Raw genomic sequence first — 26,822 nt, 5'->3', positions numbered from 1 at the left:
TAAGAAGACACTTATTTTTTGGTGCGTTATAAATATCAGACCTCTTCTTTGATTATATAAAAACATAAAGACTAGATTATACCTGAAGAATTCATGTCACCAGGAAAAAGCAAAGATTCATGGGTGTCCAAGTGGGCTATTGTGTTGACAGGAAAGCAAAAGTGAACTCACATTTTGTCTGTGACCCATCATGACCATGTGAGCTTTGCCCACCCTATCTCTTCTGATATGATCAATTAATTTTAAGAATAAGAATTTTGACACACTGATAGTATTATTCCCTCTTCTCAGAGTTTCTATACCACAATTATTACAGGTTTCTTATAGAACTAATGTATTTGAGGTAATGATGTATTAGAGGGCATGGTGAAAACCCTTCAGAACTTTCAGGAAGTTGAGTCGGTAATCTCATATATCCAGAGAGAAACAAAGTTAAAATCTGAAAAGACTGTTTGAAATGCCTTATCCCATTAATTTTTATATATCTTTCTAACAGACTAACTCATCTTTTTTTGTCCTTTTAAGCATATCTACTTCAGTGTCCTTTTTTGAAACAAAAATTAGGGGAACCACTGTTAATATTTAAACCAAATTTATGCTGCTCTCTATGTTAACATTAAATACATTAAATATGTTCTGTTAGGAAAGTTCAAGTAGTTCTTGTTCTGGAAAGGGATGAGCTATCTAATAGCTCTGGACATAACTTGAATATGCGCAGCCTCACTATCATGTGGATTTGACCCTCTCTTCCTCTTCCGTCCCCCTGTATCCTCTGCCTCCTACATGTGTTTCATTTTGTGACTTGGTCTTGATTGAAAATATCCTTTGGGAGCATCTAATCTATGGGCATTTGAGGAGTTGACTCAGGGAAGAGGAAGTGGCTTTTACTGTTCAGAAGTTCTGCAAGGTCCTGGAAAGGAACACATCCTTCAATAGAAATTTGAAAATAAAACTGAAATATAATAGGACTTGGAAGTAACCTGCATGTATTGTCTGTTTGCTTCTCTGTCCATTCATTCTTTGTTCATCCATCTATGCTTCTGTCCATTTGTCCATTCGTCCATCCACCCATCCATCTATTTAAGAGAAAGTGATTGTGTGGTCAAAACCTGAATGGCAGAATGATTGAAGGTTTGGGAAGATCTTATTTAGGTTTATTCCTATTCTTCATTATTTTTCTAACTGTAAAATGGATTTTTTTCTCACCTGAAAAATAGTTGCCTCTACTATTATGTTCCATAAGAATATTGCCATTTATGAAATAATGTAAATGAAGAAACATGACATATTAGTAAGAGTATATTCACATATCTTCAAATGATATTCAGATTCTTCCTCCTTGACCTTAAATGTCTCTAATATAACAAAAAAATGTTTTCTGTCATTTTTTTCTCAAAATTTCTTCTGTGACTTTGAAAAAATAAAAATAGTGGAGCAACTGAGTTCTGAAGTCAGTTGGTTAGGCTTATCCAAACCATACTGCATCCTACTCATTTTAAAGAAAAGGAAAAGTTCTCCAATCTGAGCTGTTCTTCCTGAGATCTTGATGAAAAAAGAAGAGACAGGAGTTTCTGAGTCAGATTTATGCCTAAAGGGGACAAGAGAGTGAAGAGTTCTATGCAAGCAGAATTTTGTAAACAATGTAAGCAAAGAAGTTACATTTTAGCAAGGAATGAAGTTTGCTTCTTGCTAATGTTTGCATAGTTATTAAATAATGCAGCTCAGTTGCTTCTCAAATTCATTTTCATGAGCTCCAATGTAGGAATTTTTTCTTGGTTTTATAGGCACTTAAGGAAAAATTTCAATTGAGATTATCCCTAAACAAATACAACTTTTTACTAATTGCACAATTTGGGCAAAGAATAATATATTAGGAATAATTGGTGCTTGATTCATAGTCAGGAAAAGTCATTTGGTAACACAGAGTTTCTCCTCAACTCATGGAAGAATTTACTGCATGACCTACAAGGAAAGACAGTATTAAAATTGAGCCATTGACCGGATACCAGAGAAGAGTCAAGAAGTGTTTACTTCCATCATGCCCTGTATTGTTCCAAAGGAAACAGACCTGTACCCCTGAATTCCTCTCCAGCCAGGAGACATTTCCCACCAGGCCTGTAAGGGGATAATAGTTCATGTGTCACCGTGTTGCATCTCTTTTCACATCTTCTGCCAGGAGTGTTGAGCATTATTAGCGGGGCGTTAGCATAACCAATACCCCTAAACGAATGTTCTTTTTCCTTATGTAATTATTTGGCCCCTGCACATTTCCTATGTTACTTCTTGAATCTTTTTGTTGGTAAAGTTGAATAAGCAGGTGCCCTATTATGAGCCATGAGAAGGCAAAGATTTGTAGATCTTATTTGAACCTTTTCTATTACCTGCATTTATGTCTTAACTACGTAAATTATCTTCTTCTGCATTTTATCTCAGAATTTACTTCTGCCTTCTCTCTTGAATAAATATCAATTCATTAACTGTTGAGTATTTTTACTATGAACTCTAGAGGTTATAAAGATGCATAATACAGACTTCATTATTAAAAGTGGCTTATAATTTCATTGAGAAGATAAAACCTATATACAATCAGAAATTGCTGATATGAGGGCTGGATGGGATGAGCAGGAAAACATTGGGCTTCCTACGAAGCGAGTGAATCACAGGGATCTTAGAATTTGCTTTAGGATTGTGTGTTTGATACATTAAGTGTCCTTACTGCTCTCTTCCTCCTCAATTATACAGCCAATCCTTCTTCTCTTCTGGATAAGCTATTTCACCTTGATTCGCTGAATTTTTTTTTTCCTGTCGTTCTGGTTTGACTTACTTCCCTCAGGCTTATAACCTCATAGGTTAGTTAACTTCTGCTGTGTAAAGATCATCCCCAAGATTTTGTGGTTTGAGACAACAGCTCTTTATTAGATTTATGATTCTGCATGTCCGAAATTTGGGCTGAACTCAGCTGGACAGTTCTCTGGTATCATGTTGGCTCGCGAATGCGTCTGTGAGCCATTCTAGGTCAGCTGGTAGCTAGCTAGTCTAGTGTGGGTTTAGCCAGGACAGTTTTATGCGTTCCACGTGATCTCCCATCTTCTAGCGGGTTACCTTGGCTTGTTCACATGGCAGCCAGGAAGGATTATAAGCGAAAGGGTGTGGGAGGTGTGGAAACGGATCACTGTTACTTCTGCTACACTGTTTTGGCCAAAGCAAGTCACCAGGTCTGCCCAGAATCAAAGGGTGAAGAAAAACCTCCTTGCTTCATGGGAAGGACTACATGTGCCATAAGCACAGGGAGCTGTGGAGAATTGTAGCCATTTTTGCTCTCAGCCACACGTGGTCATGACCTTGAATTTGCTAAGACCATCATATTTATACACTGTATGCTACCCTTAGGGATTTTTGAACTTTGGGGCAACAAGTGGCACTAGACAGTGTATGTTCATTGCCAGATTGCGGAGCAACTTGGAGGCGAACACGTTAGTGCTTTACAGATGAGAAGAAGATTTGAGGTGGGAAGTAACAGCACGATGCCAAAATTTTAGGAAGAATTCACTCATGGGTCTGGGGAGAAAGACACTTTAGATCCACATAGGCGGTCACTACAGGCAACTCCTGCTTGGATGTTATTTAAATTCCCATGTTTCTAAAACTGAGCTCAATATTTTCATTCTCCAGGCAGATTTTCTCCTCTTCCCGTGTTTCTTTTCTCAGTAAGTGACCCTATCCTCTGATCTATAGTCCAAGCCAGATATTTGATCATTCCTCATTCCTCTCTCTTCTCTCACCATACCCATTCACTGTCATTATCAACAAATACGAAGAATGCCTGCTGTGTATCAAATACTGTAGTTTCCATGGTCCCACTAATCTCGACCACTGTCATTGCTCAGTCACTAGAGCTCTCTCCCAGTTAATTGGTCTCCACACTTTCCTTTATGTTCTAGGGGACCCACAATGACTTTTTAAAACCCAGTCTGTTCATTTAACTAGTATATAATTATTGAACTTCTATGTGTTAGTGTGAATACAGAAATAAATAAGGCAAAGTGATTGCCTTCACGGAGTTTACAGTCCAGTGTGGGAGACAAACAATAAAGAGACAAACTGATAGATAATATAGTAGTTATGAATGCTATGAAGGAAAGGCAATCAGAGTCAAGGGTGGAGAATGACATAGAATGCTATTTCAGATAGGTTTACTAGGAAGAGCCTCTCTTAGGAGGTGACATTTGAGCATAAGAGAGGCAGCCACGTGGATACCCGAGGAAGAACATCCTCGTGTGGGAGAATAGCAAGTGTCAAGGCCCTGAGATGACAGTGGGTTGGGATGGGACAGGATAATGGGGTGGAGTACAGTGAGCGAAAGACGAGAGGGGTGGGGCAAGAGGACAGGGAGATGGCGCCAAATCAGGTCACGAGCCCTTTGCAGGCCATGGAATGGACATGGGGTATTATTGCAAGTGTGAGGGAAAGTCATTGGGAATTATTGGGAATATTTATGGAGAATAACTCTGACATAGTTTACAATGATCACTTTTACTTCTGTATGGAAAATAGACTGTAGAGGAATAAGAGATGATAGTAGCTTGAATCGGTTCGGGGCCGTGGAGATGGTGGGAAGAGGTCAGGTTCAAGAGCTGTTTGGAAGGATTCGCTGATGGGTTTATAGAGAAGGAGAGCAGCTATAGATGCTCTGGTGTGGGGGAGACTGAGAACCCTGGGCATGAGCGGCCTTGGAGGGGTCAGAGCAGGTGGAGATCAAGTGTTTTTCTTGGGAATTAAGTTTGAGGTGCACTTTTAGGCATCCAAACCATGCCAATCCCTATCTTAAAACCCTTACATGATTTTTCATCGAATTATGATAAAGTTCAAAATTTTTTTAAAAAAAACATGGCTTATAGGAACATTTACAGTCTGGCCCCCGCCTACCTCTCCAGTCTCATCTCTTTCCATGTTTCTCATCTCCCCCCACCTCTTGCATCTGTATCCTCCAGCTGTACTGAATTTCTTTCAGTTCTTTGAACACTCCAGTCTCTCTTTGATTATTCCACACGCTTATCGAAAATAAACACATCCTCTTTATCCCCTGCTCGCCCTCTCGCTAGTCAACGTATATTTGGGAGCTTAGATGTCATTTTCTCTCGGAAGTGCTCTCAGCCTTCCCACGCTTCCCCCTGACTGGTTTCCATGTTCCCACAGTACCCTGAGAACCCCTGTTATAATACTTGTGTTTTTGTAAAAAAAAAAAAAAAAATTTTAATAAAAATTCCTTGTGTGTCCGTCACACAGACTGGAGTTCAAGGACTTGAGCACAGTGACATTGCTCTGGCCAGTATAATAGCCAGAATATAGTAAGTGCTTGATAAAACTGTTTTAATGCCAGGAGGATAGATTGAAAGCCTAAAACTAGGTTAGAAAGATTAAAAGTAGTGGAGCAGAGCCAATGGCCTGAACTGCAAGGTGCTGTGAAAATGGAAGGAAGCAGGAGAGAAGGATATGTGGTTTCAGACCCAGATTTCCAGAACCTGACTCGGTTTTTGCATCTGAGTAATTTAAGAATGGTTAGAACTGTGGCACATGCAATGGACCATACATGTAAAGGTAAGCTTGATCTTAGTGTCTCAGAAATACCCAGTAAGTTTCAGAGACTGATTACCCTTTAGCAACATGGCTGGGTAATATAGCTGAAGCCAATTCTGCAAACACTAAGACAAGACATGTAGAGATTCCTTAAAGGAAACAAGATTTTTTTTGTTGGCTTATTGGTTTTACTTTGTTAAATGTTTTTAGGACTGAAAGTTTCTAATTCAAAATGTGCTAGGGTTGGAAAGATTCAAAGAGGATCACAAAATTTACAAATGAGAGAAATGTGGTCCACTAAACTAAATTCATAGATCATCCAGTTACCCTTTGGCTGCTCTGTGAAATTCCTTTTCTTTTAAAAGACTAATATTTTAAAGAGAAACTTTAACTTCACAGCAAAATGGAGGAGAAGGTACAGAGATTTCCCGTATACCACCTACTCCAACACATACACAGCCTCCCTCAGTATCAATATCTACCTCCAGAGTGGTCCATTTGTCACAGCTGATGAACCTGCATTGACACATCATACACCCTAGATGTATAGTTTACATTAGGGTCCACTCTTACTGTTGTACATTCTGTGGGTTTGGACACATGTACAATGACATGTATTCATCATTCTAGTTTCATACAGAGCATTTCCACTGCCCTAAAAATTCTTTGTGCTCTGCCTATCTGATCCTCAATCCCTGGCAACCACTTATCTTTTTACTTTCTCCATAGTTTTGCCTTTTCCAGAATGTCATATAGTTGGAATCATACAGTGTTTGGCCTTTTCAGATTGGCTTCTTTTACTTAGTCATATGCATTTAAGGTTCCGCCATGTCTTCTCCTGGCTTGTTAGAGCGTTGCTTTTTAGTACTGAAGAATATTTCATTTTCTGTGGCACCACAGTTTATTTATCCACCTACTGAAGGGCACCTTGATTGCTTCCAAGTTTTGGCAGTTATGAACAAAGCTGCTATAGATATCCCTTTGCAGGATTTTGTGTGGACATAAATTTTCAACTCCTTTGGGTAAATGCCAAGGAGCACAATTGCTGGATTGTATGGTTAAGAGTATTGTTTAGTTTTGTAAGAAACTGCCAAGCAATCTTCCAAAGTGACTGAACCATTTTTTTTTTTTTTATTCCCACCAGCAATGAATGAGAGTTCCTGTTGCTTCACATCCTCACCAACATTTGGTGGTGTCAGTGTTCTGGATTTTGGCCATTCTAATAGGTGTTTAAATCTACATTTCTCTGCTGACATATGATTTGGAACATCTTTTCATATGCTTATTTACCTTCTGTATATCATCTTCTTCAGTGAGGTGTCTGTTAAGGTCACTGGCCCATTTTTTAATTGGGTTATTTTCTTACTGTTGAGTTTAAGAGTACTTTGTACATTTTGGATAACAGTCCTTTATCTTTTGCAAATATTTTCTCCCATTCTGTGGCTTGTCCTCTCATTCTCTTGACATTGTCTTTCACAGAGCAGAAGTTTTAAATTTTAATGAGGTCTAGCTTTTCAGTTACTTCTTTCATGCATTATGTCTTCAGTGTCATATCTAAAAAGTCATCACCATACCCAAGATCATCTAGGTTTTCTCCTATGTTATCTTCTAGAAGTTTTTTTAGTCTTGCATTTTATATTTAGGTCCATGAGCTATTTTGAGTTAATTCTTGTGGAAGGTGGAAGGTCTATGTCCAAATTCTTTTTTTTTTTTTGCATGTGGATGTCCACTTGCTACAGCACCATTTGTTGAAGGGACTGTCTTAGGTCCATTATATTGCCTTTGCTCCTTTGTCAAAGATCTGTTGACTATTCTGCCTCAATTTTTTGATGCTCAACTATGAGTAGAATTTTAGGAACTGGATTTATTCTCGTTATCCTCTATTTGAGTATATTTTGTACAACAGCCTTTCTTCTAATATTTTCTATTTTCTGATGTTTCTTTGGTATTAAGTGGGACATCCTTAAAATTTTGTAAGTGAGAAATGATCTTCTGTCAAAATTATATTATGGTAGATGTGATCCGTTCTAACAAAGTTGGAATACTGGTATAAATACATAGGAGTAAAACATGGTGATTCATAGGAGGTCATTTGACCGATGTGCCAGAAAATAACTGGACACTGTTCTCTTCTCCTACACCCCATCCCTGATCTCCAACCACCAGCTGAGACCCCCAGCCACAAATGTAAAATATTCAAATCATTCTAGCTATCCTTACAAGGATGAATTGCCCTTTCAAGTTTGCCTAACCTATCTCTCCAGATAATGAAGAGAATCATCATCTCATTATTTTGTAGTAATCTATTTCACCATTTTTTTTTTAAAACCAAGGTCATCTTCTGTAAACTGTTAGGAACACTGATGCCTCCTATGAATGTGGAGGCATCCATTTGTTACATATTTTATCTTCTTCAACCTTCATAACAATTCTCTGCATTCAAACTACAAATCAGATTTCAAGAATTTAGGTAACTAGACAAAGTCATACAACTGGCAGGTAGCAGAGGTGGAATTTAACCTTTCCTCTGCCTGATTCACCTAGCTAGTATCCCTGACTTGCTATGCTGAGTTTGGTGGTGTTGAAACGTACTGGGCTTCCTTGGAAATTCTGGAAAGTTCATAAATTGAATAATCATTCTTGGATAAATGTACATTGGATCTATTTTGGCCAGGGATATCTTTTTTTTTTTAATGTGTGTGATAACAAAGGTTTTGAAGTCCATCAAAGTGGCCCATAAATATAGTAGTAAATGTCTGAACAAAGGTTTTGAAGTCCATCAAAGTGGCCCATAAATATAGTAGTAAATGTCTGAGAACTTCCCTAGCTTAATTTAGATCTTCTAAAATCTGTGAAGGCATCTTCAGTTTTGGGGTCACAAAATCTCTACTTCATAGATCCCAAGGAGAGCCCATCAGCTTATGGGCTCACAAAAGCTCAAAGTCCTCTTGCTTCAGGTAGCCCTGAGAACGAAAGGTTAAAAAAGATCTTCTCCAAAGAATTGCAAGAGAGAGTAACACTACTGTCTGAAACTGCAAAGGAGAGAACTAATCCTAGGTACTTCCCAGTGGTTCCCAAGTGTGGTTGACCCTTGAATAGCACAGGTTTGAACTGCACCAGTTTACTTATATGTGGAATTTTTTTCAGTAGTAAATACTATAGTACTACACAATTCGCGGTTGGTTGAATCTGTGATGGGGAAAGGCAGATACAGAGGAACCATGCATACAGGTGGCCAGCTATCAGTTATACGTGGATTTTCAACTGCGTGGAGGGTCAGCGCCTCTAACCCCTGCATGGTTCAGCTGTACTGAGAAGCAGATGGCAGACCTATGGGAAGTGATGACTTCATCAGAAATGGAGCAGGACCAACAATGGTGTGAGCTGTTCCCGGTGGTGTGCTGGGTGACCTTCCAACAGCTCGTGAAAGCTTACTGTTACACATTCAGGAATTCTGCAAGCATGGTAGCTTAAAACTGGCCATGATGTGAGTATTTACACCATGGAAATTGGCAAACACTAGAAATAAGAGATTTTCTTTTCAAAGAACTGATTTACCAGCACGTCATTGGCTCTTCAGTAAAGAAGTGAGCTCCCTGTTATTGAAACTGTTCAAATAGAAACTGATGATTTGCTAAAAGATGTGTTGCAGTAAGTGGAATAAGGAAACATTAGAAGGCCTCTAAAGTCTTACCCAACTAGGTTCCGCCTTGTCACTTGAATGTACTGATCACAGTGCTAAGACCAGTGAGATTTCTATTATTTGAATTTCTTTACTGGAGCTATACTGTCCAACATCCACTCCTAATCTGCTCCTTATCTGAGTCTGCAGTGTTTTGCCCTCCCCTGAGCCCTTTTTGTTTCAACTTTTAACAGAAGAGTTTCCATAGACCATAGGGCTGCTTGGTTTTGAATCCTAATTCTACTATTGACCAGCTGTTTGACCTTTGGAAGGTTAGCTAGGCTAAGTCTCATGTTCTTTAGCTGTTAAAAGCAAATGATAAAAGTACCTCTCTCCAGTAGTTGTTCTGACTCTTAAATGAAGCTAGTTCATATAAAGGGATTAGTACAATTCTTGGCCATACTAAGAATCTCCTACATGTCAGTTCTATGTCCACTTAAGAGGGTAATGATTCTATTTTTTTCCCATTTCTTAGAGCTTTTTGACTCCAAATTTTACAAAAAATTCCAAGCGTATTTTTACACTTAGCTAACTAGATATGTTTCTGAATTTGTCTATAAAACAGATTTTTAAATTTTTATTTTTATTTTATTTATTTTTATTGAAGTATAGTTGACTTACAACGTTATGTTAGTTTCTGGTATACAGAATATATATAAATTATTTTTCAGATTCTTTTCGATTATAGGTTATTACAAGATATTGCATATTGTTCCCTGTGCTATGCAGTAGGACCTTGTTGTTTAGTTTACATAAAGTAGTGTAGGGAGAACCTTCAAGGTGGTGGAATGGTAAGACGTGGAGATCACCTTCATCCCCACAAATACATCAAAAATACATCTACATGTGGAACAACTCCTACAGAACACCTACTGATTGCTGGCAGAAGACCTCAGACTTCCCAAAAGGCAAGAAACTCCCCACGTACCTGGGTAGAGCAAAAGAAAAAAAAAAAAAAACCACAGACAAAAGAATAGGGACAGGACCTGCACCTCTGGGAGGGAGCTGTGAAGGGGGAAAAGCTTCCACACACTAAGAAGCCCCTTCACTGGTGAAGACGGGGGGTGGCGTGGGGGAAGCTTCAGAGCCACAGAGGAGAGTGCAGCAACAGGGGTGCAGAGGGCAAAGCGGAGAGATTCCCGCACAGAGGATTGGTGTCGACCAGCACTCACCAGCCTGAGAGGCTTGTCTGCTCACCCGCTGGCCGGAGTGGGTGGGGGCTGGCAGCTGAGGCTCCGGCTTCGGAGGTCAGATCCCAGGGAGAGGACTGGGGTTAGCTGTGGGAAGACTGCCTGAAGGGGGCTAGTGCGCCACAGCTAGCCGGGACCTGCCTAAGAGGCAAGAGACCATTGTTTTTGGGTGCACAAGGAGAGGGGATTCAGAGCACCACCTTAACAAGCTCCAGAGACAGGTGTGAGTCGCGGCTATCAGCGCGGACACCAGAGTTGTGCATGAAACACTAACGCTGCTGCTGCAGCCACCAAGAAGCCTGTGTGAGAGCACAGGTCACTATCCACTCCCCTCTGGGAGCCTGTGCAGCACGCCACTGCCAGGGTCCCGTTATCCACAGAAAAGTTCCCTGGGAGAACACATGGTGTGCCTCAGGCTATTGCAACATCACACCAACCTCTGCCCCTGCAGGCTCGCCCTGCATTCGTATCCCTCCCTCCCCCTGGCCTGAGCTACAGCCCCCTCAGGCGACCTACATGCAGAGGCAGGGCCAAATCCAAAGGTGAACCACAGGAGCTGTGTGAACAAAGAAGAGAAAGGGAAATTTCTCCCAGCAGCATCAGGAGCAGTGGATTAAATCTCCACAATCAACTTGATGTACCCTGCATCTGTGGAATACCTGAATAGACAGCAAATCATCCCAAAATTGAGATGGTGGATTTAGAAGCAACTGTAGACTTGGGGTTTTCTTTCTGCATCTAATTTGTTTCTAGTTTATGTTTATCTTAATTTAGTATTTAGAGCTTATTATCATTGGTAGATTTGTTTATTGATTTGGTTGCTCCCTTTTTTTGTATATATATATTTTTTTTTTTCTCTTTTTGTGAGTGTGTATGTGTATGCTTCTTTGTGTGATTTTTGTCTGTATAGCTTTGCTTTTACCATTTGTCCTAGGGTTCTGTCTGTTGCTTTTTTTTTCCTAGTATAGTTTTAGCACTTGTTATCATTGGTGGATTTGTTTATTGGTTTGGTTGCTCTCTTCTTTCTCTTTTTATTTATTACTTTTTTATTTTTAATAATTAAAAATTTATTTTAATAACTTTATTTATTTATTTATTTTTCTTTCTTTCCTTTTTTTTCTCCCTTTTCTTCTGAGCTGTGTGGCTGAGAGGGTCTTGGTACTCTGGCCAGGTGTCAGACCTGAGCCTCTTAGGTGGGAGAGCCGAGTTCAGGACATTGCTCCACCAGAGACCACCCAGCCCCACGTAATATCAAATGGCAAAAGCTCTCCCAGAGATCTCCATCTCAAAGCTAAGACCCAGCTCCACACAACGATCAGCAAGCTACAATGCTGGACACACCATGGCAAACAACTAGCGAGACAGGAACACAACACCACCCATTAGCAGAGAGGCTGCCTAAAATCATAATAAGTTCACAGACACCCCAAAACACACCACCGGATGCGGTCCTGCCCACCAAAAAGACAAGATCCAGCCTCATCCACCAGAACACAGGCACCAGCCCATCCACCAGGAAGCATACACAACCCACTGAACAAAGCTAACCCACTGGCTGCAGACACCAAAAACAATGAGAACTACAAACCTACAGCCTGCAAAAAGGAGACCCCAAATGCAGTAAGTTAAGCAAAATGAGAAGACAGAGAAATACACAGCATCTGAAGGAGCAAAGTAAAAACCCACCCAACCAAACAAATGAAGAGGAAATAGGCAGTCTACCTGAAAAAGAATTCAGAATAATGATAGTAAAGATGATCCAAAATCTTGGAAATAAAATGGAGAAAATACAAGAAACATTTAACAGGACCTAGAAGAACTAAGGAGCAAACAACCAATGATGAACAACACAATGAATGAAATTGAAAATTCTCTAGAAGGAATCAATAGCAGAATAACTGAGGAAGAAGAACGGATAAGTGACCTGGAAGATAAAATAGTAGAAATAACTACCACAGAGCAGAATAAAGAAAAATGAATGAAAAGAATTGAGGACAGTCTCAGAGACCTCTGGGACAACATTAAACACACCAACATTCGAATTATAGGGGTCCCAGAAGAAGAAGAGAAAAAGAAAGGGACTGAGAAAATATTTGAAGAGATTATAGTTGAAAACTTCACTAATATGGGAAAGGAAATAGTCAATCAAGTCCAGGAAGTGCAGAGAGTCCCATACAGGATAAATCTAAGGAGAAACATGCCAAGACACATATCAATCAAATTATGAAAAATTAAATGCAAAGAAAAAATATTAAAAGCAGCAAGGGAAAAGCAACAACTAACATACAAGGGAATCCCCATAAGGTTAACAGCTGGTTTCTCAGCAGAAACTCTGCAAACCAAAAGGTTGTAGCAGGACATATTTAAAGTAATGAAAGCGAAAAACCTACAACCAAGATTACTCTACCCAGTAAGGATCTCATTCAAATTCGACGGAGAAATTAAAACCTTTACAGACAAGCAAAAGTTAAGAGAATTCAGCACCACCAAACCATCTTTACAACAAATGCTAAAGGAACTTCTCTAGGCAGGAAACACAAGAGAAGGAAAAGACCTACAATACCAAACCCAAAACAATTAAGAAAATGGTATTAGGAACATACATATCGATAAGTACCTTAAATGTAAATGGATTAAATGCTCCAACCAAAAGACATAGACTGGCTGAATGGATACAAAAGCAAGACCCACATATATGCTGTCTACAAGAGACGCACTTCAGACTTAGGGACACATACAGACTGAAAGTGAGGGGATGGAAAAAGATATTACATGCAAATGGAAATCAAAAGAAAGCTGGAGTAGCAATTCTTATATCAGACAAAATAGACTTTAAAATAAACACTATTACAAGAGACAAAGAAGGACACTGCATAATGATCAAGGGATCAATCCAAGAAGAAGATATAACAATTGTAAATATTTATGCACCCAGTATAGGAGCACCTCAATACATAAGGCAAATGCTAACAGCAATAAAAGGGGAACTCAGCAGTAACACGATACTAGATATCAATTACAGGAAAAAAACAGAAAAAAATACAAACACATGGAGACTAAACAGTACACTACGAAATAACCAAGAGATCACTGAAGAAATCAAAGAGGAAATCAGAAAATACCTAGAAACAAATGACAATGAAAATACCACAACCCAAAACCTATGGGAGGCAGCAAAAGCAGTTCTAAGAGGGAAGTTTATAGCAATACAATCCTACCTCAAGAAACAAGAAAAATCTCAAATAAACAACCTAACCTTACACCTAAAGCAATTAGAGAAAGAAGAACAGAAAAACCCCAAAGTTAGCAGGAAAGAAATCATAAAGATCAGATCAGAAACAAGTAAAAAGAAATGAAGGAAACAATAGCAAAGATCAATAAAACTAAAAGCTGGTTCTTTGAGAAGATAACCAAAATTGGTAAACCATTAGCCAGACTCATCAAGAAAAAAGGGAGAAGACTCAAATCAATAGAATTCGAAATTTAAAAAGGAGAAGTAACAACTGACACTGCAGAAATACAAAGGATCATGAGATGTTACTACAAGCAACTATATGCCAATACAACAGACAACCTTGAAGAAATGGACAAATTCTTAGAAAAGCACAACCTTCCGAGACTGAACCAGGAAGAAGTAGAAAATATAAACAGACTAATCACAAGCACTGAAATTGTGACTGTGATTAAAAATCTTCCAACAGGGCTTCCCTGGTGGTGCAGTGGTTGACAGTCTGCCTGCCGATGCAGGGGACATGGGTTCGTGCCCCGGTCCGGGAAGATCCCACATGCCACAGAGCGGCTAGGCCCGTGAGCCTGTGCTCCGCAATGGGAGAGCCCACAACAGTGAGAGGCCCATGTACCGCAAAAAAAAAAAAACTTCCAGCAAACAAAAGCCCAGGACCAGATGGCTTCACAGGCAAATTCTATCAAACATTTAGAGAAGAGCTAACACCTATCCTTCTCAAACTCTTCCAAAATATAGCAGAGGGAGGAACATTCCCAAACTCATGCTACGAGGCCACCATCACCCTGATACCAAAACCAGACAAAGATGTCACAAAGAAAGAAAGCTACAGGCCAACATCACTGATGAACAAAGATGCAAAAATCCTCAACAAAATACTAGCAAACAGAATCCAACAGCAGATTAAAAGGATCATACACCATGATCAAGTGGGGCTTATCCCAGGAATGCAAGGATTCTTCTAGGATTCTTCAATATATGCAAATCAATCAATGTGATAAACCAAATTAACAAACTGAAGGAGAAAAACCATATGATCGTCTCAATAGGTGCAGGAAAAGCTTTCGACAAAATTCAACACCCACTTATAATAAAAACCTTCCAGAAAGTAGGCATAGAGGGAACTTACCTCAACATAATAAAGGCCATATTTGACAAATCCATAGCCAACATCGTTCTCAATGGTGAAAAACTGAAACCATTTCCTCTAATATCAGGAACAAGACAAGGTTGTCCACTGTCACCACTGTTATTCAACATAGTGTTGGAAGTTTTAGCCACAGCAATCAGAGAAGAAAAAGAAATAAAAGGAATCCGAATCAGAAAAGAAGTAGTAAAGCTGTCACTGTTTGCAGATGACATGATACTATACATAGAGAATCCTAAAGATGCTACCAGAAAACTACTAGAGCTAATAAACAAATCTGGTAAAGTAGCAGGATACAAAATTAATGCACAGAAATCTCTTGTATTCCTATACACTAATGATGAAAAATCTGAAAGAGAAACTAAGGAAACACTCCTATTTACCACTGCAACAAAACGAATAAAATACCTGGAATATACCTACTTAAGGAGTCAAAAGACCTGTATGCAGAAAACTATTAGACACTGATGAAAGAAATTAAAGATGATACAAACAGATGGAAAGATATACCATATTCTTGGATTGGAAGATTCAACACTGTGAAAATGACTATACTACCCAAAGCAATCTACATATTCAATGTAATCCCTATCAAATTACCAATGGCATTTTTCACAGAAGTAGAACAAAAATTTCACAATTTGTAATGGAAACTGAAACTATCCCGAATAGCCAAAGCGATCTTGAGAAAGAAAAACGGAGCTAGAGAAATCAGGCTCCCTGACTTCAGACTATACTACAAAGCTACAGTAATCAAGACAGTATGGTACTAGCACAAAACCAGAAATATAGATAAATGGAACATGATAGAAAGTCCAGCGATAAACCCACGCACATATGGTTACCTTATCTTTGATAAAGGAGGCAAGAATGTAAAATGGAGAAAAACAGCCTCTTCCATAAGTGGTGCTGGGAAAACTGGACAGCTACATTTAAAAGAATGAAATTAGGGACTTCCTTGGTGGCACAGTGGTTAAGAATCCACCTGTCAGTGCAGAGGACATGGGTTCAAGCCCTCATCCAGGAAGATCCCACATGCTACGGAGCAACTAAGCCCTTGCGCCACAGCTACTGAGCCAGTGTGCCTAAGCCCGTGCTCCGCAACAAGAGAAGCCACCGCGATGAGAAGCCCATGCACCGCAACAAAGTGTAGCCCCCACTCTCCACAACTAGAGAAAGCCTGCATGCATCAATGAACACCCAGCACAGCCAAAAGTAAATAAATAAATAAATGTATTTTTAAAAATGAATGAAATTAGAACACTCCCTAACACCATAGCCAAAAATAAACTCGAAATGGATTAAAGACCTAAATGTGAGGCAAGACACTATAAAACCCTTAGAGGAAAACATAGGCAGAACACTCTATGACATAAATCACAGCAAGATCCTTTCTGGCCCACCTCCTAGAAAAATGGAAATAAAAACAAAAATAAACAAATGGGACCTAATGAAACTTAAAAGCTTTTGCACAGAAAAGGAAACCATAAACAAGACGAAAAGAATTTTCTCCCATCAGAATGGGAGAAAATATTTGCAGATGAAGCAACTGACAAAGGATTAATCTCCAAAGTATCCAAGCAGCTCATGCAGCTCAATATCAAGAAAACAAACAATCCAAAAATGGTTAGAATACCTAAGTAGGCATTCCTCGAAAGAAGATATACAGATTGCCAACAAACATATGAAAGGATGCTCAACATCACTAATCATTAGAGAAATGCAAATCAAAACCACAATGAGGTATCACCTTACAGCAGTCAGAGTGGCCATCATCAAAAAATCTACAAATGCTGGAGCGGGTGTGGAGAAAAGGGAACCCTCTTGCACTGTTGGTGGGAATGTAAATTGATACAGCCACTATGGAGAACAGTATGGTGGTTCCTTAAAAAACTAAAAGTACAACTACCATATAACCCTGCAATCCCACTACTGGGCATATAACCCTGAGAAAACCGTAATTCAGAAAGAGTCATGTACCACCACGTACATTGCAGCTCTATTTACAATAGCCAGGACATGGAAGCAACCTAAGTGTCCATCTACAGATGAATGGATAAAGATGTGGCACATACATACAATGGAATATCTCAGCCATGAAAAGAAATGGAATTGAGTTATTTGTAGTGAGTTGGATGAACCTAGAGACTGTCATACAGAGTGAAGTAAGTCAGAAAAAGAAATACCGTATGCTAACACATATGTATGGAATCTAAAACAAAACAAAAAAAGGTTCTGAAGAACCTAGGGGCAGGACAGGAATAAAGACGCAGACGTAGAGAATGCACTTGAGGACCCGGGGAGGGGGAAGGGTAAGCTGGGACGAAGTGAGAGAGTGGCTTGGACATATATACACTACCAAATGTAAAATAGATAGCTAGTGGGAAGCAGCTGCATAGCACAGGGAGATCAGTTCCATGCTTTGTGTCCAACTAGAGGAGTCCCATAGGGGAGGTGGAAGGGAGATGCAAGAGGGAGGAGATATGGGGATGTAGCTGTATATATAGCTGATTCACTTAGTTATACAGCAGCAACTAACACACCATTGTAAAGCAGTTATACTCCAATAAAGATGTTAAAAAAAAAAAGAGAAGTGTGTATCTGTTAATCCCAAGCTCCTAATTTATCCCTGTCCTGCCTCCCCCCTTTAGTAACCGTAAGTTTGTTTTCTATGTCTTTGAGTCTGTTTCTTAAAACAGATTTTTTGTGTATTTAATTCTGCTTTCTTATTAATGTTGTAGAGTCAGAGATGCAGTCTTATGAACCACTTTATCAATGGAAATGAGCAACAGATGTTTTCAATGTTAGCAGACTATTGGCAGCATATAAATTGGCAGTTCATTGGAGACCTTAAGAACCTGGAAAAGTTTAAAAATAATGACACTGAGGGTTCCGACCCACCCCCTAGTCTGAAGAAAATGGTGGTGAGAGCATAACAAAGGTGTTTATTTTGGGTATAAACTGTTCTTTCATTTAGCAAACATTGTGATATGTTTATAAAGACACAAGAGAAGTAGACACACCCAGAGTGGTTTATAAGCAAAAGAGCTCATAACCCTGGTATGGAAGAGGCCTTTTCTAGAACTCACAGGATAATCTCTCTAAAATTTCATTCCTGAAAAGAATAAAAGTTTTTACTGATAAGGAAATGAGAGACCTAGGTAGTAACCATTGTTTCTGTAGATATTTGCTATCTTGTGTCCTTTCTAAATAGTTCGTCATCTGTGCATAGACCATTATTGAAATACAGGACATTATTCAGAGCTGAAGGTGCCTATATTTACTCTAAATATTTGTCTTACATATACAGTGCACGTATTTGGTTTTCATCAGCTTTAAGTATGCCGGAAATTTCTGACTGGCCCCTTTTGTGAATACCAGCCTCGGGACTATATGGGGTAACACAATTCCAGAAACTAGTCTTCAGAGATCTGTGCCAGAGCAGGAATTAACATGGAGGCTGAGGATGAGGAAATCATGGCTAATATGTGTTCCTTTTGCCTTTGGGTAATGCTGTAACATAGATTGCTGTCAAGTAAATAGAGCCTAGTTTAAAGAGCATTTTGATCAGGCAGTGAAGGAAATGACTAATTCCTTTTCATTTGGGCTGCATTGACTGGCGTCAGTATTTTCTGTAGTTTTTGCTCTTTGGTTGCCTTGAGCTTATGAAACAAGTCTGGACTACTTGAAATGGGTATTAAGAATCTAAAGATAGGGTCCTCGTTTAAGGGTCCACTGATCTTATTACTCATTTTCCAGAAACACCCCTGGCTCTGATCATCTTTTTTTTTTTTTCTTTGACGTTTTAGCTACCTGATATATTAGATTATCCAAATGAAAGTATCAATTGGATATTTCCCCTCCTTCCCCTTCTACCAATACCATGTTGGCAGATGGAAAGAAAAAAAGTGGTTCAAAAATATTTAATGGTGAAGTCAGATTCAACAGAAGCAGAGGTGGAAGAAAGAAACCTAACTGCTCCACTTTGAACACACATGTTTTCCATACACGGTGGGTTTTCTTCAACTTTCATAATTACAATTTCAGGCAGCATCCCTCCACTCCAGGACAGTTATCCACGTGTGGGTGACCCATTTCCTGTGCATTTCCTTCCTCCCACCCACCTCTTGGCCACATTAATGCTACTTTGTGTCACAAACGATACCACAGGTGGCCAGAGCAGGTTTTGCAAAAGAAAAGAGTGAAATGGAAACCTGTGAGGGTTGCTTTGTGTTAAATTAAAATATTTGGTGAGGAGAGGCCCAAACTCTTGGCTAGAATGAGACTTCCGAAAAACATGGGCATTTTGTAAATCTACACTGTTTCTTTCATGATCTGTTAACCAAGCATTAGCTGGTTAGAGATCTCTGACGAGGTTGGAGGAGCAAGCATTTGGCAGATGTGAACTTGGATATAAAGTGGAGAATATGCCCTCCCTTCTGGTGTGTAATCGATAAGCCAATGTTGACTGAAATCCTAGATCAGACTTGGTTTAATGCATAGTCTTCTAGAGGCTTACAAAGGAGACAGAATTCACACACAAGATTCAACACTCAACCACAGTTCAGCAGAATTCAGTAAGTTGGGGTTGGACTGTGTAAAACAGAATGTGTGTTGGGTGTGTGGTGTGTCGTGTGGTGTGTGTGTGTGTCTGTGTCTGTCTCTCTTCATTCCTAAGTTCAGGGAAGGGGAAGAGCTAGCCAAGTGGGAGGCAGTAGGTCCTGAGCTGTGCTCCAAAAACTGGGGGAGAGAGGGGAGAGTGGAATTGGATCAGTGTAGTAATAGATGGTGGTGCAGGGCCTCAAGTGCCGGAAAGAAGTCAAGAAAGTGACAGAAAGTTACAAATGTTCATAAAATATATAAGCCCCTACTTTCAATGAAATTGATATTATCTGTGATGAAAACTGGGTACACCATTTGTTAGAATGAATCCATAAAACTACTCAAGTGTGTTTATGATGTTCGACAGAGGTATTAGAGGTATCTGCCACTAGTTAGCATTTGATTTTGAGGGGTAAAGTTTGGAAAGAGGTGAGCTTCCATTTAGGTTGTACTTAAAATAAAAGTCAAGTCATGGCTGCAAAGCCTGGGATGGCCTGACCTCTGTTGCCCATTCTGATCTGCTACCTTTTATGCCATTTTCCTGCTCATCCACTAAGCTTCAGCTAGACCCCACCTTCTTTCTCTTTCTTCAATGCACAAATCTGTTTCTCACCTTATGGTCGTTGCATTTGCTGTGTCCTCTACCACGACAAGGTCTAAGCTCTTGGGCAAGCTGGCTCTTTCTCATCAGTCATATCTCAACTCACAATTCACTTTCTCAGAAACTGGGATCTTTTCTGTCCATCCCCCCGCAGAGAGGTGTGTACTCAGACAGCTCAGCATTGACCGCCATATTACCCTCTTTAATTCCTTTAAGACATAAGGAGTGTTCTGAATCGTCTTCCTTGTTTTCTTTACCATCTGTGTTTCCCCTTTAGAGAGGTCATAAGGACAGGGACCTCATCTTCCATGTTCACTGCCATATACCCCAACATGTAGTAAGTGCTCAATAAAGTATGTGTTAGATGAGTCAGTGGCAGTGGGGTCTCCATTATGCTTAGAGCATACAGATCTCATGTTCTCTTCCCCTCTTGAAGTGCTGAACTGTTACAAAGCAGGAGGGAGATAGTGAATGTTGTGGACCTTGCGTTGCCATGGCAGTAGGCTACGGCACATCCCTTTTCCTTTGTTCCTCTGCTGAGCCTTAAGAACCTGGAAAACACCACTCAGAGGGATATTTCATAGAGATGGACTTTGAAGGGGTAATTGTGTGGGTTGGACGAATGCTAGTCAATTATATCGGGAAGAACTGCTGGTTTAATTTATTTATCGATGTGTTTGTATGTCGTCGCCATTGTGGAATGAAATCACTACACCTAATGAGCTAAGATTCGATGCCTCTTCAGCCTGCCCTTCGAAGCCCTCACACACATTTTCCTGTGCCTGTCCCCTGTCCGGACCCTGCACTCTTCTCTCCCTTCTCAAAGTAGCACTGAATAAGTCTGTTGGCTCCCTACAAATTATGAGACAACACTCATTGTTAATTTGCTGAAAGAAGTTTGAAGAAACTGTTATTTCTTCTCATTAATGGGTTTCTCACAGCAGTGGCACACCTCTGGCTGGCACTGTACAGAAGCTGCCGAGGCTGTTTTTACAGCCAGGCTTTTCTAGGTGCCTGTTTAAGAAACGATAAGGTATATGTTCTTCAGTTATCTAGTTTGGGTTTATAAATGAAATGCTACAGTGCCTTTTTATGTGTCATTAATACATGCTAACAATAAAATGGGTGCCCCCGTTATTCTGCTGTGGAGGTATACTTTATTTGTCATGTTTTTCCGAAGGTATTAGAACAGGGCAGAACTGGCAGGAGAGATTTCTGTCTTGCTTTCCTTCCCCACATCTGTCCTTCCTCCCTTCCCTTGTTGTCATGTTGGAGATCTGCGCTTCTACTTGAACAGACAATCCGCCAAATTCCTGTTAAGTTAATGCCTTGTCTTAAGAAGTAAGTGATTTTCCAGCCTCCTCACTATTTGGTAATCTGCAACGTCCAGTTCTCCCTCTTACACCTCTAGCACTGCAGTGACAACACACATCCCTGCCAGTCAGACATGAACATCGAAGGAGCCTGGAAGAGAGGCTACACGGGAAAGAACATCGTGGTCACCATCCTGGATGACGGCATTGAGAGGACCCATCCAGACCTGATGCAGAACTACGTGAGTATTTGCTGTGGTCTGAGCAGCTTCCCTCCTGGGAAACAATGGAACTCATGTTAGGATGCTCCACAAGGGGGAAAACCACTGAAAAATGCAGCCAGCGGGTACAGTAGGCTCTGCGTGTTGCTCCCATCTTATAAAGGATGCACTCTTGGAGGACAGGAAGCAGGAGGTAAGGCTATCCCGCTATCCGCTTTTGTGTGCCTTTGATGTTCTGATGACAAAATGCAGGTGATAAGGTAGCGGAAACCGGTTTCCAGCACCCTTCCCTTGTGCTGCTGACAACATCCACTCTTCTCAGCAATTCATCCATGCAGCCAGATAGCACTCCTTGTTTCCTTTATGGAGAAAGCGTGCTTAGAACCCTTCTCAAGTTATTCTGCGAGTCTCTTTCTCTCTCTGCCTCTCCCTTTTTAAACGGCAATAATGAAGAGCCTCCCAGAAGTCCTTAGGAATCAGTCAATTCCCTTGCTTAAGAAAGGACTGAGATTCCAGGACTCAGAACATAAGGTGAGCCCAAGGTCACAGAGCGAGTGAAAGGGCTGAGACTCAGTACTTCCACTGAAAACCACAGTCTTGATACCCAGTGTCCACTGGACACTGGGGTCGGTTTCTGTCCCTGGGGTCCCCTTTACCACTGTGATATTTCCTGCCTGGAAATAGGTCAATGACCCCTCCCTCTTCTACTCTCCAAACGCCTCCTTTCCATCAGCTTCTCCTCCCTAAGTTTGGTTAAAAATACCATAATTATCTCCCAATATGCCATTCTCTGCTCAAATTTGTTTCTCATGACACCTTGGTGTTCTCCCTGAAATATCTCTTTTGTTACTTAAGAGCCTGCAGTGACTCCCTCTTATCCGCAGATGCAGCTCTCTGATTTCTGTCAGGGCTCAGCAGACACTCCTGCTGGATGCCACTCACACCAGTGCCTCCTAAGCTCTTTTCTGTAGACGACTACTTCCACTAGAGCACTGGTTTATCACCGCACACCCACTAGGACTTCAGTCACTTTGACCTATGTCCCTCTCTGTTCCTTCATAACTCCTTTTAATCCCCCAACTTTGGTTGTAAGAGTTTTCCTATATTGTATTTCATGTTGTTATTGAAAAAAATGTCAGAGTTGGTGGTCTTCTCTCAGCTTACAAGTTTCCTCTCACAGCCTTGAAAATACAAGCAGCTCTGAATCATAATGAAGCCAGGAGTCATACTGATCCTTAAGGAGGAAAGTCAGGGGCCGGGGTGGGAAGCTTTGCTTCGTGTTTACGGAAGGTGCCCACAGAAAACCCTAGCTATAACTGGGAGGACCACATCCCCTCAGATTTTTCTCTTCTCTATTCTCTATTCATCATCATTAAGGGAGCAACGTCAGGAAGCCCAGCCCATCTCACGGTGCCCTGAGTTTGTGGAGAGTTCTGAGAGGGGCCTGGCCCATAGCTTCCTGTTGCACATTAACACGAAGGACTCACCATCCTCGCAGGCCTGCTGCCTTTCTCTCCTCTTTGCTCCCCGGTAACTGGTGGACACAGCAGTGGCCCATTGTCCTGGACTCACTCAGAATGGACATACTGTCCTCTTGAAGTCTGCTATTTCCCCCCCACACCCCCGTCTGTCTGTCGCCCTCTCTCTCTCTCTCTCTCCAGCATGGGAAGACATGGTTTCCCTGCACTGTGGGAATGACTCCCTGTATCTGTCTCTCTGACCATCTCTCCTCTGGCTTCTTTCTCATCTGCCGCTTCATTTTCTCATGAAACCATTTAGGTAGCGATGGCCATATATGCTCTCCAGTGTTTATTTTTCATTTGCTCAGTCTCACTTATTGCATGACACTTACTTTCTCTTAGTTTTCCTTTTGGCCCTCAAACCTGAAAAGATTCTCTTTTTATCTTTGCAAATAAAATACTTCCAAGTCACTTCCTTGACACATCAGAAACTACCACTGGCTCACACAGCCACCCATATTTCTGACCTTACGAAGACCTTCACTCAGGACCACCCAATATCACCTTATACTTTTATCAACTTTAACTGCTTTGTCTCTCAGTATTCTACCCTGTTGCCCTTTTTGTTTCAAAAATTCAGCTAAGAAACTTCACAAATCAATTTTTACAATGAAATGTTGAAACAGTTTCTCCTAAATTAGATGATTTTCCCTAAGGTTGAAAAACAGAGAGAGAGAGAGAGAGAGAAGGAACTGCAAGTTCATTTAGTTCTCATTTGTACAAGACACTTGATTGGCTGCCCTTACCCTGCCTCCAAGCACACTCAGATAAACTTGTGTCTCTTCACAGAATGGAATTTTAGAGCTAAAAAGGAACTTCAGTTCAGCCTCCTCATTTGATAGGGTAGACACTGAGGCCTGAAGACTAAAGTGAGTTAGCCCAGGTCATATAAAGAACAGAACTGTGGCTGTCCACTTCCTAGCAAAGAAGTCTTTCTTATCGTATGCAATGCAGTTTTTACAGGGTGTTCCTTCTCCGCACTGCATAGAAATGCATTTGATTAAACACAAAGAGCCTTAACCTAAACGTGATTGCTTTCTTTACCTTTTTCACTTTTTTCTCCCTGGAAAGAAAGTTCTCCAGAATTCACCTGTGCAATTACCAGTACTGGCGCCCTTTTGATTCCCCTAATGTTAGAGCTGGTGAAGAGTAGAGAAAAGCACATTGGATGGGGTGGCTGGGTTCCAGTCTTAATGCCATAGGCAATTCGTTTCATGCCTTTGGCCAAGTCACGTAACCTGTCTCGGGCTTCTGTTTCCTTATAAGTGAAATTGCACAGTATTATCCTTCATGCTGTAATGACTGCTGAGGTGGGCTGCTTTGTATGTTCCTTTGTACGGGAAGCAGAGACTTATCACCTTTATATGTCACATGTGTTTTGCTTACTCCCCCCAAACATTTCAGACTCCATGTACTTTCAGTTATTTTCAGAAACAAGAGCCTTTGATAAAGACAGAAAACAAAGATAGCATTTACTTTCACTAAAACTGATAACAGAAATAAATCATCATAAAGTATCAGAAAATTCAGAACATCCTAAATTAGTTCTATCTATGGTGATATAAATTTAGATGATGGAACAATCCATTAATTTTTTTTTTTTTAGTAATTTGAAGATTTTTCACAATCATTTAAAAAAGCAAACAAATAAATTCAGCTTTGGTTTCAGAGAAACTTCTGCTTCATTTTGAAACTTTGACATATAACAAAATTTTGATCATTATTTTGGTTGGAGCAAAAGACCATTTGGTGTTAGTACGAAGTCTTGAATTGTAGACCCTTTTATAGTAGATAAAACATCTGAAACCAGACAAATATTGCCTAATAGAGGTCCCAAGATACCTGATATAATAGATTTCTAATGATGATTTTTAATTGGCTTGCCAATTATTTGTGAATGATTTCTGTCTCCAAAAATCTTTGAATTGTGATAAGGAATTTGCACACTCAAGAAATGAAGTAAGGAATACAGAGAGAGTCGGCGAAGAATAAATCACTGCCTTCTAGGTGTTCTAGCAGTACTTCGCAGAGAAAGTGGTTGTCGAGGACATCTTCAAAGCACTGGGGTGAGGAGTCAGTGCTAGATATGAGGGAAAAGTGCTGGCAAGAGTGGACTGGGCACATCTTTGGTCTGTAGAGAGTATTTCTTCACCTTCATGGGGAAAGATATGACACTGATTATTACAGAAAAAGGCATCCTGACACCACCGGACCGTGAGTGTATTATTTACTCTAATTACTCTCTTGCAGAAATGTGTTTAAGGAGGCGTGAGCCTTCAGGTGCGTGGCTAATTAATGAACGTCTGTCTCCTTTCTCTCTCTCCTCTGTGACCATAGGATGCTCTGGCGAGTTGTGACGTGAATGGGAACGACTTAGACCCCATGCCTCGTTATGACGCGAGCAACGAGAACAAGTAAGGCCCAAGTGGGGGTACCTGGTATGTGGCTGGCAGGGGGCTTTGTTTTCTGCTCTTGCGGAGGCAAGTACTTTTTTGATCCCTAATTTACTCCAAGATAAACAAGTGTCTTTCTGCTAAAGCTTCTGGATATAAAAAGGCGTGGTCCACATAGTAAGAATGGTTACAGAGAGAACTCTGGGGAATGACTTGAGGGTGCGGTTGGGGAATATTGTTCCTCAGGTGTTCATTGGACTGTGACCCATTTGTTTAGGGATAGGGGTGCTAAAGGGAGAGGCAAAACAAAGTACCTCCCAAGAGGGTTACTTTATTCTGTTAAGTTCAACGCATTTGATTGAATGCTGTGCTCGAGGTCTCTGCCAGTGCTTTCTGATTTGCTGCTTTTTCTTTTCTCCTTTGTAGTGATTGTGTTTTTTGCTAATATACCTGAAATACCTATATGGTTTGCCACATATGGAACACATTACCTTTCTTATCCTCACAGTCAAGAGCCTTAGAAACCCATGTAACCACGTTTACACTTTCCAGTTAGTACAGTAGTTTTTTTGAAAGCAAATGAAATACACATCCATTTCTTGCTTACGATGATCCGGGTATTTTTAAAAGATTAGTAGGTGTTTCTAATCTCTAGATCACATTAACTTTTTTTGCTTTTACTGCAGTTTCTCCAGGATAATGCTGCGATTTAGATACTATCATTTGAAGTTTTATTTACTTGTTTTTGTTTGGAATCACAGAAGTTATAAAGAGAGGTGCTTTACCCATTTATTATGTACTATTTCTAGCCTGCATTTTTCTGTAGGGAAAAGTTTCTCAGCTGGTATTATTTAAGTAAGGCAGTAAGTTTAGATAAAACCAATGTGGCCTAGATAATTGTGACTGTACATGGGTTTTTCTTTTTTTTTTTTCCCCTCTTCTTACCATTTACCAAGAAGCTTCAAAAAAGTTACTGTGAAAAATATGCTGTTTTTTAATATTAATGAGTCAATATTATAAATCAAATTCAGTGGTGAAAGCATTAATATACAAATTGATGTAGATAGAATTTTCCAGAACTTTCCAAACAAAAAGAGAAAGGGACCTAAAGTAAACTGGATCATTTTCTTTCAAGCCTGGTCATTACTGTCTAGATTACACTGTTTAAAGTTACGGTCAATTTCACACAAAGGGTTATAATTTGAGTCAATGTGAGCTAATTTATTTAACCTAATTTGCAAACTAGCGTGAAACACTGAAGAAGAAACTTGAAGCTTCCATACTTAAAAGGTCACCGATAAATTTCACTCTCCAGTCCATTCTACTCTAGTG

The 26,822-nt window shown here is 40.2% G+C and overlaps 1 protein-coding gene across 1 annotated transcript in view; it reads left to right on the top strand.

Moving 5' to 3' along the window:
• Positions 1 to 26,822, top strand: part of PCSK5 (proprotein convertase subtilisin/kexin type 5) — a 317,195-nt gene that overhangs the window by 98,413 nt on the left and 191,960 nt on the right. Inside the window, exons 4-5 of the mRNA XM_067744135.1 lie at positions 21,455 to 21,598; positions 25,435 to 25,511. Coding sequence (XP_067600236.1) covers positions 21,455 to 21,598; positions 25,435 to 25,511 — 221 coding nt within the window. The remainder of the gene's footprint in view (positions 1 to 21,454; positions 21,599 to 25,434; positions 25,512 to 26,822) is intronic.

The sequence above is a fragment of the Pseudorca crassidens genome, chromosome 7, assembly GCF_039906515.1.
Source record: "Pseudorca crassidens isolate mPseCra1 chromosome 7, mPseCra1.hap1, whole genome shotgun sequence".
Lineage (NCBI taxonomy): Eukaryota > Metazoa > Chordata > Mammalia > Artiodactyla > Delphinidae > Pseudorca > Pseudorca crassidens.
Note: the sequence above shows the minus strand (reverse complement) of the source record. Positions and strands in the feature narration are given on the sequence as shown.